The following is a 15806-nucleotide window of genomic DNA, read 5'->3' on the forward strand; positions in this document are numbered from 1 at the left end:
GCTGAGGCTCTGGGCAGCCTGATCTAGTGTGGGGTGTCCCTGCCCAATGCAGGGGGGTTGGAACTAGATGATCCTTGTGGTCCCTTCCAACCCTGAATGAAACTATGAAACTATAATAGTTTTAGGGGGGAGAGGTTAAATTATCACTAAAAGAATCCAATAAACAAATGAAGAGAATCCCCTTCCAGAGGAGTAATGATATTAAAGGTAAGGAAGATGACACTGAAGAAGGCAGACTTTTATTTGTCTCCATAGCTGAGCAATTAGAGTGCTCTCTCTTGCACAGACTCTCTATTGCATTCATTACACATCACAAGTTATTTGTGGGCATTTGGAAAAAGAGCGCAGTGAAAATGCAAATGGTCCTAGAGGTTGTCTGCAAACAGAAATGTCTGCAAACATAATCCCACATTTCATTTAGCTGTTTGAAGACTGAGCTGAACCATTGTCATCTGAATTATTTAGAATCTTAAAATATCTCAAATTGGAAGGGATCCATAAGGATCATTGAGTCCAACTCCCTGCTCCTCGGAGAGCTACCTAAAACTAAACCCTATGACTAAAAGGATTGTTCAGATGCTCACTGAACTCTCTAGGCTTGGTATAAGTATCTCTTTGAAGATCTAAGTCCTTCCATTTTGATAGCCCCTAGAAGGGAACTGAACTAAAAGATACTGAGGTTTTCACCTATCTCCATTTTCCTTGTCTCCAGATCACAGAATCAGAGAATGGTTTGGGTTGCAAGGGATCATCCAGTTTCAATCCCCTACCATGAGCAGGGGCACCTCCTACTAGACCACGTTGCTCAAAGACCCATCCAGCCTGGCTTTATGGGCTCATAAAAGATATTAGCATCATCACCATACAATGGCAGTAGCTCTGCAGGTCACACATAACTACTCAGTGTTAGGTGCACACAGGTTTGAAGGGACAAGGGCTGAATTAAGAAGAAAAGCAAAGGAACACATTTCCCAGCCTTCCCACTGATGGTAACAGCAGGGTTAAATTTCCAATAAATGACCAGTATCCAGGCAACTTAGTTTTCAATAAAGAAGATTCCATTGCGGTGTGTTCTGGTCCAAAACCCGCTCATTACATTGTTCCTGGTAAAATACGTATCATTTAACTTTATACTGAAGTTGGTGTGACTGCTGTTGTCTCTCTATCTCCACTAAAATGTGTGAAAGAGTTTTGACATTTCTGGGCTACTGAGAATTGAGTGCTAAGTAACAATATAAGCTGCATTACATAGAGATGTTTGCAAGCAAGGCATTCACTCTAAATTCTTGTTTTCAGTAACATTTAAGCGCCAACTTTTTTTAGAGCCTCTGTTTTCATTACTTGCAGGTATTTGTACAAGCTGTGTGACCTTCACAAGGAGTGTGATAACTATACAGAAGCTGCCTACACGTTACTTCTGCATGCCAAACTTCTTAAGGTAAGCACCAAAATGCATCTCAAGGTTTGACAATCATGGTAGCGTTACGCAGCAGCAGAATCGTTTGTCACTCTTAGGACATCCATCCACACTTCAAACTGGTTAACAGCTGAATGCTTCTTCTTACATCACTTTTACATTTTTTAAAATGCTAGCATTTTTGAAGTGAAAACAATGCATCTGTGACACTTGTAATTAAGGCATGGATTATAGAATGGATATTAGAAAGAAATTCTTTACAGGGAGGGTGGTGAGAGACTGGAATATGTTACCCAGGGAGGTCACACTTCTGCCATGAAATCACAGAGAATCATAGAATTGTTTCAGTTGGAGAAGCTCTCTAAGGTCATCAAGTCCAACTGTCAACCTAACACCAGCATGACCACCCCAAGTGCCATGCCCACACGTTTGTTGGACACCTTCAGGGACAGTAACTCCACCACTCCATGGGCAGCCTATTTCAGAAAAAAATTAAAATTAAATCTTTATATCCAATCTAAGCCTCCTCTAGTGCAATTTCAGGGTATTTCCTCTTGTTCACAGGATCACAGGATGTCAGGGATTGGAAGGGACCTCAGGAGATTATCGAGTCTAACCCCCCTGCCAGATCAGGACCATAGAGTCTATCGCAGGTCGCACAGGAATGCATCTAGATGGGTCTTGAAAGTCTTCAGAGAAGGAGATTATTCTATCAATGGAATAATAGAATCACAGCGTACAATCATTAAGGTTGAAAAAGACCTTGTTCTATCATTTGATACCAGGGAGAAGAAACTGACCCCCACCTCACTGCAACCTCCTTTCAGGGAGTTATAGAGAGGAATGTGGTCTCCCCTCAGCCTCCTTTTATTCAGGCTGAACAACCCCAGCTTGCTCAGCTGCTCTTCACAAGACCTGGTTTCTAGACCCTTCACCAGCTTCACTGCTGTTCTCTGGACCCACTCCAGCATGTCAATGTCCTTCTTGTAGTGAAGGGGCCCAAAATGTTTATGTGTATATTTAATGTAGTCTTGTCATCACCGTATTACTGGCAAGGAGGTTTATGTTTTCAATTGAAATAGCAATCAATAGAAAACTTGGCTAGGTGAACTTGATCTACATGACTGCTTTATCAAGGCACTGGACTAGATGATCCCCAGAGATCCTTGCCAACCTCCACCATGATGGGATTCTGTAAAAATCTAAACTGGGCAAGAATCAGTGTTTTCTGAAGCCTTTACTGCAGTCCCATTCTTCCTCACATCTCACCACCCACAGTGAAATCTTTCTGTCTCCCGTGAGACCTGGATCTCTTTTTACTCCCCTGAGGCGTCATATGGTGCAGAGTGTTAGGGTTAGAATAGTTCAGGTGTTCATTTTCCCCTTGGTTTGTTTCTCATGCCAATGAGGAGTGTATTGCCAGCTTCCGCATTATTGCAACCTTGTTTTTTATTCCAGAAGCTATGCTAATGGTATCCCATTTCATAAAGGAAGTTTATCTCATTCTAAACATCAAATTGTTCTTAGCAACCTTTGATTTAATCTGAGCAATCCCAAGTGAAATGCAAGTATCAAATATCTGCTTGGAAAAGTTGCAAAGTGGAAGGTGTTAAACGAAATGTTTCTAAGGGATGCACTGAGAATTATTCCTCAAAATTGCATCCAAGCTTTAATAGGACTAAATAGGAGGCAGATTGTACATGTACAATTTAATTTAAAACACTTTGAAATGTATTTATTCTGCTTTGAAATAAAGAGAGGGTTGTTACACAAGAAAACATCAGTAAGATTGGTCTGGAGTGTAAAAGCACTGTAGCAATAGCTTTATTCATTGTTAAATCAAGGGCAGATTTTGGATAGAGCTGGCTGGATGCAGCCACCTCTTCGGTAGTAACATTTTCTGTGCTGAGAGATGAAGATGTGTAGAGATGGCTCTGAAACCTTCATTCCCACAGACCTGTGGGTAGAACTTTCAGTGAGTAACTTGCTGAGTCTGTGTCTATGAAGATCTCACTTATCCCTATAAGAGCTGTAGGACACTAATGCCAAACTGTGTAATACTTGCTCCTCATGATTTGCATCTTTAGACAAGATAAAGCATTCAGTCTCTCCACAGGCACTGCATTTCCTTGAGACATGATAGAATGAACTGTGCTATAAAATGTCATTCAAACTTGGACATCTTATGGCTTGAACTTGTTGATCTTGATTGGACTTGATGATCTCAGAGGTCTTTTTCAACCTTAATGATTGTATGCTATGATTCTATTATTCCATTGATAGCCAGTGTACTTTGTGTGACCTTAAATTAGAGTTTAGATAGTTTTAGGGGTTTTTTTATGGAATGTCTTCAGAGGTCAGATGAGTATCTTAATATATTCCTTTAATTTATTGGAGAGAAATATCCTTATTTCTTCTCTTATAATTCAAATCAAAGACAGGCAGCTGAGGTTGTTTAGGGAAAAGGAGGCTGAGGGGAGATCTTCTCACTCTTTTATCAGAAAGGAGGTTGGAGAGAGGTGGGGATTGGTGTCTTCTCCCAAGTAACAAGCATTGGGATGAGAAGATACAGCTTCAAGTTGCACCAGGAGAGATTTAGGTTGGATATTGGAAGAATAAACTTCTCTGAAAGGGTTCTCAAGCACTGGAACAGGCTGCCCAGGGCAGTGGTGGAGTGACTATTTCTGGAGAGGTTTAAATGGTTCAGAGATGTGGTACTGGGGGACATGATTCAGCACCAGACTTGGCAGAATTAGATAATGACTGGACTCCATGATCTTAAAGATCTTTCCAACCAAACTATTTCTTTGAATCTATGATGCCAAATCAATAAAGGATGGCAAATGTAAGGGCAGTATTTATCACAGGTTTTCATCACTAAGACCATGCTTATTTATAAGTATAATAATGTTACACTTTGGAATTGTTTTATTATGCAAGTGTATCAATCTGTCTGATACACTACCCTGTTACTACCAGCAGTTAGCAGTGGATGGAGGAGTTCAGTGTTGCTTGAGAAGCAGCAGTATTGTGGTATGTGTAACTTGAAGCTTGAGTTTTCCTTCCAAACCTTGAGGACAGGGTTTTCGATGGCACTCATCATTGGCATATATTTCACCATGCTGATTTTAATGGGATCACATTTAGGTCAAGACTGAGAGCTTTTGAGAATTTCACCTTTCAATTTGTGAGAGGGCTGTCTGAGGAGAGAGCGAGCCACCATCCTCTTCTCCAGATTACTGCAGACTGATGAAGCACTCTTCAGAAGAGAGACTTTAGTTTTGGGGTTTTTTTACCCCATTTAGTCAAGCACAAGGTGTTCAAAAGTAACAGGAGATACTGGCTTGTAGTATGCTGAAACCCAGTGCCATTGCATTGCAGACTATGAGGCTTGTGTTGCTCAGAAACACAGCCTTGCAGTGCAGAGTTGCCAGAGTTGTTGGCTGTAGCTGAACACAAGCGTTTTGGCCAACTATTTATTGGTTGAAATTTAATAAGCTGTAGGATGTAAAGTGGATGTTAACAGCAATTCTGTGAATAAACCTAAGTTGCTGAATCTCTGCTAGATCTTTTCCTACTGTTTTACCAATATTTATGTTTCAGGAGGCAGTCCTCCTCTTCTAGGAACTCTGATTTTCAAAGAAGAAAGTGAACAGTTCTCTAATTATTATTTTTTTTCAACTTGCTTTCTTAAGGCAACAAGAGTACCCCTCCCTGTCTCTTTTTTAATCTCTGAGAAATTTGATTTCATTTAATGGAGGTTTTTGGTTTGATTTGATTTGATGGTGGTCTGTGCATCTCTGAAGTTTTAATTTCCTGCTAGCCTCTTTCGAATGGACACCTTTGGAAGAGGGGGCTATAGTGTGAGCATCCTGTATAAGAAAATGGCTTCAGTATTATCTCACCCCCAAACAGGTCACAGGAAATATTAGTGGGAGGAGAAGAAGAGGTGATAGGAATACTGGACTTCAGAGGCTTCAGTTGCATCTATCCTTCAGTGGACACTAGAATAGGCAGGTGCAAGGGAGAAAGATGAAGGGAATTGCTTGATCCTCTCAGATCCAGGAGGAAATCCATTTAATATCTGTGCCTTGCTCCTCACCCCTTAGCTATTTGCTGGAAGAGCAAGAGCTACTAATTGCAGACAGGCTGGGTAAAGTTAGTTGTCTTTTCCATGCTTCCAAATGTTCCCTGTGAATTTTAGCCATTTAATTTCTGTGTCTGAAGTCCTTCATGTTTGTATCAATGCATGTTGGCTTCAGGGCTTCTTTCAACAGAAACCTGGCAAGTGCTCATTATGCATCCAGCAGGTTATACCCATCAGCAGGCCAAGGTCAGTCTCATCAAACTCACTGAGGAGAGGAAGCCACCCCAAGAAGCTTCCTTCCAGCTGATATATGTAATTAGCTTCCAATTACCACATCCAAACAAATGGTCCATGTGCCCAAGGAATCAAAAACTACCCAGAAAATCTTTGTAAGTGTATTGGCTCTGGTACTGCTTAATTAACAACAACAAAAAAGTGTATTTTATTTAGACTAATTTTACCATTCTATTTCATAGCTTTTCCTTTGCTTTCATTTTTGCCTCTTTCTTTTGTGATTTAGTGGTCAGAAGAGGCATGTGCAGCACATCTAACCCAGCGGGATGGATACCAGGCTGCTACTCAAGGACAGCTGAAAGATCAGCTCTATCAAGAAATTATCCATTACTTTGACAAGGGCAAGGTAAAAAAGGATGGGGGGGGGGGGTGGAGGGGAAGTCCAAATCTGTTTCATTGTTTTTTCTGTCTGACTCCTAAGTTGAATAGTAAACATAGTTTGCATCCAATGACCTTCAGGGAGCTTTAAACTTGTTTTAAGTTATTTGGAGTGCTTTATGTAAACAGTCCACCAGCTAGCACGTCAAGATAATGATACTAAAAAGAAGAAAAAAAAAGATAAATCAATATATTTATAAGTGCTGTGTTAAGGGTAAATATATGTGCATATGATGGCACAGAGAAAATAAACATGGGGTGCATGTAATTTGGGGGACTTAGTTTTCCTGGCGGCTAAAATAGCTAGTGCAGCCTTTCAGCTACCCTTGGTTCTCTCTGGTGTGCACAAAGTAATTCCCTCAGAGAATGGATCTTTGTGGTTTATATCCTGAGAAGGCAGACATATTCTCAGATAAGGCTGTGTCATTGCAGTTTCATCTTTTATTGCAAGATGAATTTGCATTGGACCACTGCATGGTGGAAGGGGAAGAGTGCAGGTGTTACCTGGCCACAGAGTTGAGGAGATTTAACTTGGTAGACAGTGATTCATAGATTCATAGAATGGTTTGTACTGGAAGAGAGCTTAAAGATCATGTAGTTCCAAACCCCCTGCCATGGGCAGGGACACCTTCCACTAGACCAGGCTGCTCAAGGCCCTGTCCAGCCTGGCTTTCAACACCTCCAGGGAGGGAGGATCCACAACTTTCTTGGACAACCTGTTCCAGCGTCTCACCACACTCACTCTAAAGAATTTCTTCCTCATACCCAATCTCTCCTCTTCCAACTCAAAGCCATTTCCCCTTCTCCTGTTACTACAAGCCCTTGTAAAATGTTCCCCCAGCTTGCTTGTAGCTCCCTTCTGGTACTGGAAGAGTGCTCTAAGGTCTGCCTGGAGCCTTCTCCAGGCTGAACAGCCTCAGTTCTTACAGCCTGTCCCCATATGGGAGATTCTCCAGCCCTCTGATCATCTTTGTGGCCCTCCTCTGGACCCACTCTAGCAAGTCCGTGTCCTTCTTATGCTGTGGGCACCAGAACTGGATGCTGTACTCCAGGTAGAGCAGAGTAGAGGGACAGAATCGCCTGCCTCTAAGCTCCTTTCAGGTAGTTGTAGAGAGTGAGTAGGTCTCCTGTCAGCCCCTTTTCTCCAGGCTGAACAACCCCAGTTTCCTCATCTGCTCCTCCCAAGACCTGTGCACTAGCAGTAATATTAATATGTAATATAATCATATTAACATTATCTTTTTCTATGGAAAGTAAAACCCAGATGTTGCATGGGTTTATTTTGCTGGTTTACAGCTGCCTTCACAGTTATTCTTTTATGGTGGTAGGATGCAGGCAGTGGAAATTATTCTTCTGAGCACCACTCTAATACATTTTAGCTGCAGATTAAACCCTGCAGCATCCTTTATGTCCCTACTGAACCCAGCCTGTCCTAAAGTTGTGCCTGCCCATTTCTGCCGCTCACACTAATGAGCTGTTTATATAAACAGCAGGCAAAATACCTGCTGCTCACTGCTCAGCCTGCGCCGCCTCACCCAGCACGGCATCCACGCCTGAGAGACCCTTGTTAGACTAAGTCACCATTAATCATTTTTTCAGATTTTCCATTTGAGATGAGAGAAGGCTCTGCCTGCTTTCAAAATAATAGTGTTTTCCTTTCCCCTGCTAGTTAAACAACTGAACCATCATTATTTTAAATGTGCTTGGTGAGCAATGATATCAAAGGGACCACTGTGGGCAGCTGTTCCTATTCCTTCTTCCTTACCCCTGTTCCTTCTTCCTTACCCCTGTTCCTTCTTCCTTACTCCCTGCTCCTATTCCTTACTCCTTATTCCAAGCTCCTTATTCCTTACTGCCCCCAGGTTTGTTACCAGCCCATTTAAGTCCCAAAAGGCATAAGCTGGTCTCCCTGGAACCTTCTATTCTCTGGGCTGACCAACCCCAACTCTCTCAGCCTGGCCTCACAGCAAAGGGGTTCTTGCCCTCTGATCATGTTCATGGTCTCCTCTGACACTGCTTCAACAGGTCCATGTCTCTCCTGCACTGAAGACTCCCAAGCTGGCTCCAGCAGAGCAGATGGAGTCTCACCAGAGCAGGGTGGCAGAGAGCCTTCCCATCCTCTTCAAAGCACTGTTTCCTAGTTACAGATAATTCTCCTCTGATTTTCTGATCACTCAAGTTGGTGATAACTTTTCTTAGTTTTCCAATTAAAATCAAAATGAAGACACTATACAGTGAGAATGTGAGCATCTTACATAAATTTTCAAAGGTCAGGAAGCTGAAAGTTGAAGTTTCCAAAGTAGAATTCAGTTCATCCTCTCATTTGGGATGTTCTGACATTAAGCTAAATCAGCTTACCTACGCAGTTTGCCAGTGTAGACCAGCAGCTGCTTTACTGATGCCATTCTGTGCTCAGGAACACAGCTGAAGTAGTATTTGCTGTGCATTTGTAGAAGACTGTACCAACACCCTAACTAATTCATGTGGTTTTTTGTACCTTCATGACCCAGCTGTATCTCTGCCTGGCAATTCACTCTAGGTTGACCCCGCCACTTTGCATTCTCTTCCCATAAAGTTAACAACTGATGTTTAAAAAAGGTCACTGGACAGCTGTAGACCTACTTCTAGGCTTTTACAGAAGCTCAAAATTTTGGCCTCAGGTTGTTGTGAGACTGTGCTTCTTCCACTCCAGCCTGCCTGGTGGGAAGCAGTGGACTTCAGAGGGGAGGAGGATGTGGTTAGAAAGATTATGTACACATCAAGGAGAGGGATGTCCTAAAAGAGGACACCTGGTTTTAAAACACTGACTTTTATTTTAATGGATGCTGTAGATTATCCTCTGAGAAATCATGATCCCTTTCTCTCAGCAGTGTAATTTCCTGGGGGAATCCATGGGGCACTTTTCATTTGAAGACCAACCATGAGGCATTTTCCCTAAATATTAGCATTCTTGGTGAGATGAATGTAGAGGAAGGTATAATCCTCAGTACACATATGGGAATGGAGTAGATCTCTCACTTCCAGACCAGAAGTGCCTGAGAAATTTGTAGTTTAATAATAGGCAGTGTAGGTCTGCACTGAAAACTGGTGTGTGGGCATCTCATTTTGGCTGAGAACAAAATACCAGCCTTCACCACATATATCCCTGTAATATGTAGTCTGAAATCCATTTAAGGTTTCTCATTTTAGTTTCTATTTTTTAATTCATTTTTTCTTAGGAAGCTTGCATTTTACTTACACTTGACATTTTGTCCTTAAACCAATCTTCTATAAAGCTGAAGTACACCTTTCACCTATAGTAAATTTGCATTTTCAGCTACAACTTCTTTATTTTGCTGTTTTCCACTTCATGCATTTGATTCCTCATTAATCATGCTTTTCATTACTCTTCTCAGCTCCTTGTTTCCAAACTGAGCTGTTCTTACTTCCAAGTTTTCTTCTTCTATGCATTGTTGTCTGAGCTAGATTGTTATTCTTCACTGTGTTGCACTTTCCAGTCTCAGCTCCATCCCTCTTGGCTTTTACCCTTAAAAGCCTTATCCCCACGCTTATCACAGCAGTCTAACCTATCCTTTGAACTGCTCTGAAGTGTTTGCTCTTTCTGTGTTTTGCTGAAGCTTTGTAGTTTTCAGCAAAGCCCTTAATCCAGGGACATTACTGAAAAGTGGTAGGTTAGAGTATCTGGGGATGAGAAGGGAAAATAGTGGTGGTGATAAAGTGAAGGAGGACAGGGTGAAATTTTGCCCTGATGTTAGTCAATGCTAATAGACTGCTGAAGCCGGAGATACTTTGGTGTCGTTGGCAAAGGTAAGATACTGTTTTTAAACAGGCTTGTGTGATCTCTTGAGCTGTAGAGAAAGCAGTGGAACAGTAAAATGTAAAAACATCAACGTATTTCAAGTTTGCTGGTGGTGCCACAGTCTATAAATCAGTACCTGTTTTCCACTGCTCCTTCATAAATTGAAAGCATTGGGAGAAAAAGGTAAATAAATGCACACTCTCGTTTATTTCTACTCCTCCCTTCTTTCCCTTCTCTTTCCTTCCCTTCCCATCCCCCCAAAAGCTTTTACTGGGGCCACAAAACATTTGAAACAGCACATTAAATGCCATGAGTTGGCTTACAATCTATTCTTTTGCCAGCTCATGGGATGGCATCAATTGGCCTTTTTCTTCCATGTAACAAGAGAGTGGTGAAATTCCCATCTGCCAAGAATCAGTGAGGCTCATGTCAGCTCAGGGTGCTTGGTCATCTTATTTAAACTTTATCCTCTCATTTCAACTTTCCTGTTACCTTTCTAGGTTGGAGCAGGTGATCCTTGGGGTCCCTTTCAACCTGGTATTCTATGATTCATATCCCACTTCAGATGTAAGCCCATCCTGAGAGCTCTGGAGGACAGAGATAGTCTTCAGAGAAGACTTCAGTGTTCACCATGTTCTCAAGGAAAGACAGCACATTGTTTAAAGGCTTTCCAACCATGGCTGTATCTTACATATCTTGAATTAAAAACTAGCCATACATAAATACTGGCTTAATATTTTATTTAAAATATTAAGCTTACAAGATGGTTAATGAACACTATCTGAAATTTAAAGGGCTTGGAATGTCCCTCATACATCAGAATATTGCATGATAATATCTTTACCCTCGACTACTTCATTTTTAGTGCCTGTTAACTCAGCAGGAGCTGAGAAATATCCTGAGATACTTCTTTGCTGCTGTTAAAGAACCTCAATTCCTAAATTGGATGCTGCAGTCCTTTCTGGGCAACAAGCAATCCAGCTTCAATAATAAATTAAATTGCTAGGTTTTCCCCAAAAGCATCTCCTTCTGTATCCTCAAAGTCTTTCCCATAGCAATTTGCAGCTCATGTCTACACAACTAAATTTAGGCTCCACACATTTTTCTTACGCCTTCACTATAAAAGCAGCATTTTCCTTCCACAGTGGCCAACCTCTCTCTCTCTGGTACACTCTCCAGATAAATTGTTTCTCACACTAATGAGTTGTACCTTGTACAAATCCTGTGTAGTAGCTCCCTGTATGTCTCATTCCTCCAGAAGGCCTGCCATGTCCTGGGCAAACTTGGGAAACCTTCCAAGGCAGGAAATCTGTGAGGCAGCAAATTGGGAGTTATTGACCTTCAAGAATATGGATTTCATTTATCAGGATCTCTTGCCACAGCCCCACTGTCCTTACCTGAATAAATCTGCTCCACAGCAAACGCAGAAATGTTTTGGAAGGTTGTGCAGGGGATTTTAATAAACTCCCAGTTCCTGCTGCTGTGATGCTGGAAAAATCGCCAGCTTGTGGGGTTTGTCTTTGGCGATGCTGCCGTCCAGCTGCACAAACAGCTGAGGAAAGAGCTGGGTGGTTAATGGATTCATGGACCTCTGGAGTTCAGGGCACTTGACATTTTACAAATTGAGTTTCATAATACAACGTCTCCTCATTCCTTCCATGGATTGAACCAGACAATCAAATTTCACAACAGAGATGTTGGAGCAGAGTGGGCTTCTTAAGAGGTAGTAGTAACAAAACAAGGTGCTTTTCTCCGAGACAGGTCTCATGGCTGGAGAGGAGCCAAGGTTGGGGGCTGGCAGAAATAGAAAGAGTCTTTTCCCATGGTGAGGCACTTTTATGCTGTGTTGCAAATGGTGAGAAAAGGGCAGGTTTATCTCTTGTCTAGACCTGAAAGTGTCCCATTAAAAATAATGGGACACCATTTGAGCAGTATGATTTGTAAACTAGCTTTTAAGGAAGTTTTAAAGTAATTCAGGCCACAAACAAATGTCGTTCATGCTATCTGTATTGCGGTGTATGTTAAGAGCACAAGCCCTGTGAGGAGACACTGAGGGAGCTGGGGTTGTTTAGCCTGGAGAAGAGGAGACCTTACTGCTCTCTACAACTACCTGAAGGGAGGTTGTAGCCAGGAGAGGGTTGGTCTCCTCTCCCAGGCAACCAACACCAGAACAAGAGGACACAGTCTCAATCTGCACCAGGGGAGGTTTAGGCTGGAGGTGAGGAGAAAGTTCCTCACAGAAAGAGTTACTGGCCATTGGAATGGACTGCCCAGGGAGGTGGTGGAGTCACCATCCCTGGAGGTGTTCAAAAGAGGATAGTACGTGGCACTCGAAGCCATGGTTTAGTTAGTCATGAGGTGTTGGGTGATAGGTTGGACTGGATGATCTCTGAGGTCTTTTCCAACCTTATTTATTCTATGATTCTAAGAGTGTAGCAAACAGGTCAAAGGAGGATCTCCTCTCCCTCTACTCTGACCTAATAAGGCCACACCTGGAATACTGGGTCCAGTTCTGGACTCCTCAGATACAGAGAGGCAGGGAACCGCTGGAGAGAGTCCAGTGGAGGCTATGAAGATGCTGAGGAGACCAGAGCATCTCTGTGAGGAGGAAAGGCTGAGAGACCTGGGGCTGTTTAGCCTAGAGAAGAGCAGCCTGAGTGGTGATCAAAGAGATTCCACTGAAGAGGAGGAGAAATTTTTTTTCTGTGAAGATGCTGGAGCCCTGAAGCTGGCTGCCCAGGGAGGTTGTGAAGTCTCCTTCTCTGAAGAGATTCCAAATCCACCTGGACAGTGTGATCCTCAGCAATCTGCTGTGGGTGACCCTGCTTTAGCAGGGGGGTTGGACTGGATGAATTCCAGAGCTCCTTTACAATCCTCACCATGCTGTGATTCTGTGATTTTTTTGTTTTGTTGTTTTCCTGTTCATTTCCATTTGTAGATGGGGGATGGCTGCAAGGGCAAGATATGCTAGAATTGAGTGATTACTGTATGTGTATTGGAGATGAACTAAATCTACATCATATTTAAGTTGAAGATTCCTTCTTTAGTCTCTGAAACACTTATAAAATTCATTATTAATATTTATATTCAGAAACATCTGAAGTGTTGATCAGACTGGGGCAGGCTCAGTGGAAATGCAGCATCTGTGTTTACAGTCTTGGCTGACAAGGATGGAAAGGGGGAAAAATTGTAAATAAGATTTAAATCTGCTGAAATCATCAGTTAATAGGTGATATCAATGTGCCTCCAATGACAAAGGTCTGGTTTTAGAATCAGAAAATGTTTTGTATAGGAAGAGATTTGTAAATGTCACTCAGTCCAACTCCCCAGCCATCAGCAGGGTCATCTGCAACTTGAGCAGGTTGCTCAAAGCCCCAAGCAACATGACCTGCAGTGGTTCTAAGGGATGGGGCATCTGAGCAACCTGGGCCAGTGTTTCACCACCCTCAGTGTCAAACATTTCTTACTTTTATCTAGCCCAAATCTCCCTCTTTTAATTTATCATCACCCCTTGCCCTGTCTCCATCTTTCTGACTGGGCTTTTAAGTGCTGAAAGGCCTCAATAAGGTCCCCCTGGAGCCTTCTCCAGGCTTAACAACCCCATCTCGCTCAGCCTATCCTCACAGCAGAGGGGTTCCAACCCTCACATCATTGCTGTGGCATCCTCTGCTCCAATAGGTCTATGTCTTCCATAAAGTTTTGGTGGGCTCTAGGACATACCAGCAGTGTCGATCATGGTCTGGGATGAGTTTGCTATGCTATAACCCATGGGTTGCAAGGCTGCAGGGGCATGATAACATGCTGAGCAATGCCAGCACAGTGTCTCAGCCCCCTCAGCTCCTCTCCTCTTCTCTTTGCCATGCTAATCCAGAATGCCTTTCCTCTTGATGATGGGATGCAATTAGTTAGTGTAAAATAGCAAACAGCCTTAGCACTGAGCTGGTGCTTTGAGTTGCCAGGCGTGCTTTGGAAACACGTCACAGTGTCTGTGCTTATCCAGGATTCTGTGGAGGAACTGAGTAAGTTTGTTTACAGTGTCGATGCAAATCTAAAATTATTTAGCCTTCCATTTATCTCCAATCTCCTTCAGCTCCAAAGCTGTTTGCCTGAGATCCATCTGTAAATATTTTGACAACAGAAAAGTGAGTGCTTGGGTTTTGGAGAGGGACTGGTTAAATCTGGAACACCCCAAACAAAGAACAAGGAAAACTATGGCGATGCCATTTTCTTTGAAATGAAAATGTGCAGAGGAAGTTCTGGATGACTGAAGTTAAAAAGGAAATGGAAGTCAAGATGAAGAGAGGTTAAGTGATTTTGAAAGGTTTCACTTGCTGACTTACCAAACAACTGAATATTAATTCAGCTTCTCTAAACTGGTAGTACATTGCTTTTCGGAGTCAAAATTAACTCAGCCTGGAGTGTGAAGATAGACTCCATTTTCAAAACAGATATGCCCTTACTATTAAACTCAGCTTTATTTTTGTTTAGATATAAAAATATTCTCTGAATCATCAAACTAGATTATATTCATGATGTGGATAAAAACATTCAGATCCTTCCCTTTGCACAAATTGTGTTGCAGAGCGTGCAGCCTGCCTGGTGATTTCCTGCAGACGTGATCCCTCATTATAGTGATTGTAATTAGTCTTTCTGATCTGTTTTTCATCTTCAAGGCACTTTACAAACATGAGGTAACTGACGCTCCTGCCAGCCCTCTCTCTAGATAAATAACATTTTAAACCATGTTGTAGAAGTTAGAAAAATGAAGAGAAGGGGTTTAACATCACGTGGAGCTGTAAAGGCATATTTATTGTAGGTACCAGGCTCTACGCCTTGTGAGCATCCGTTGCCTTTCTGTCTTAAATTAGGTCACTGCTCAGTCTCTGTTTGCCCAAGCATTTGCCCATTTATTTTCTTCATGTCCCAAAAGCTCCTTTTCCTTCACTCAACCATACCAATGTCGTTTCTGGCCCATATTTTCTCTTTCCTTCACCCTCTTTACTTCACAATCATAAATCTCTGTCCTTTCTCCCTGTGATCTCCCATAACTTTTTCCTTTTGCAACTCCTCATCTCCTCGACCATCACCAGATCCTTGCTTCTTTCCATCCCTGCTGTTTTCCATCTCTCAGTCTGCCAGGACAATCTTCCAGTCCATCCCTGAGTTTGCAGGATGGGTGCCATCCACCTGAAAATTGACTCCTCATTTCTAGGGAGGAGCAGGGATGAAGAACAAAGCAGTGATGTCTTGGTTTTGTGGCACTGGTACATTACTTGTGGGGGAAGACTTGCTGAGGATGCAGCCTGGCTGGGCTCCAAAATGCCAGTTCTTTGGGAGAAAAAAGCCAAAACCAAACATATTTGTCTGAGTCTTGTGTTTGTGCTCCTAAATCCCGGATAGCTGTGGCCTGATGGACTCCTCAGCCAGTGCTGGCAGCAGTCTTGGTCATTCTGACAGTCATATGACCTGTTAGTGTTTTACTCTTGTTTTAAAATCAGCATCTAGAACTGGGAATTATTCTTAACATTTTTTCCTGATACAATGAGAGATGTTTTCAACTCACTGATCAAAAGACAGCTAAAATTCACCCACCACTGATTTTGGGCTTTGAGTGGTGGAATTTTAGTTGTGTGTTTTGGGGTCTTTTGGGGGGCTTTCAGAGGCTAAAATGTTTCTTACATGCACAGTGCTTTAAATCAGATGGGACTGGTGTTCTGTAAGGGATAGATGCAGATGTTGGTTATGTGCATGGAGTTTTCCTCTTTTCCCTCCCCACCTTCCACAGATTTACAGATTCACAACATGTTAGGGGTTGGAAGGGACCTCTAGAG

At 42.4% G+C, this 15806-nt stretch overlaps 1 protein-coding gene across 3 annotated transcripts in view; it reads left to right on the forward strand.

The window, feature by feature from the left end:
* DOCK1 (dedicator of cytokinesis 1) overlaps positions 1–15806 on the forward strand; it is a 383983-nt gene that overhangs the window by 307120 nt on the left and 61057 nt on the right. For all 3 annotated transcript variants that reach the window (XM_068140207.1, XM_068140209.1, XM_068140208.1), the window contains exons 37-38: positions 1348–1438; positions 6025–6144. In XM_068140207.1, coding sequence (XP_067996308.1) covers positions 1348–1438; positions 6025–6144 — 211 coding nt within the window. The remainder of the gene's footprint in view (positions 1–1347; positions 1439–6024; positions 6145–15806) is intronic.

Source organism: Melanerpes formicivorus, unplaced genomic scaffold, assembly GCF_026170545.1.
Source record: "Melanerpes formicivorus ecotype bairdi unplaced genomic scaffold, bMelFor1.0.p_v2 SCAF_6, whole genome shotgun sequence".
Taxonomy (NCBI): domain Eukaryota; kingdom Metazoa; phylum Chordata; class Aves; order Piciformes; family Picidae; genus Melanerpes; species Melanerpes formicivorus.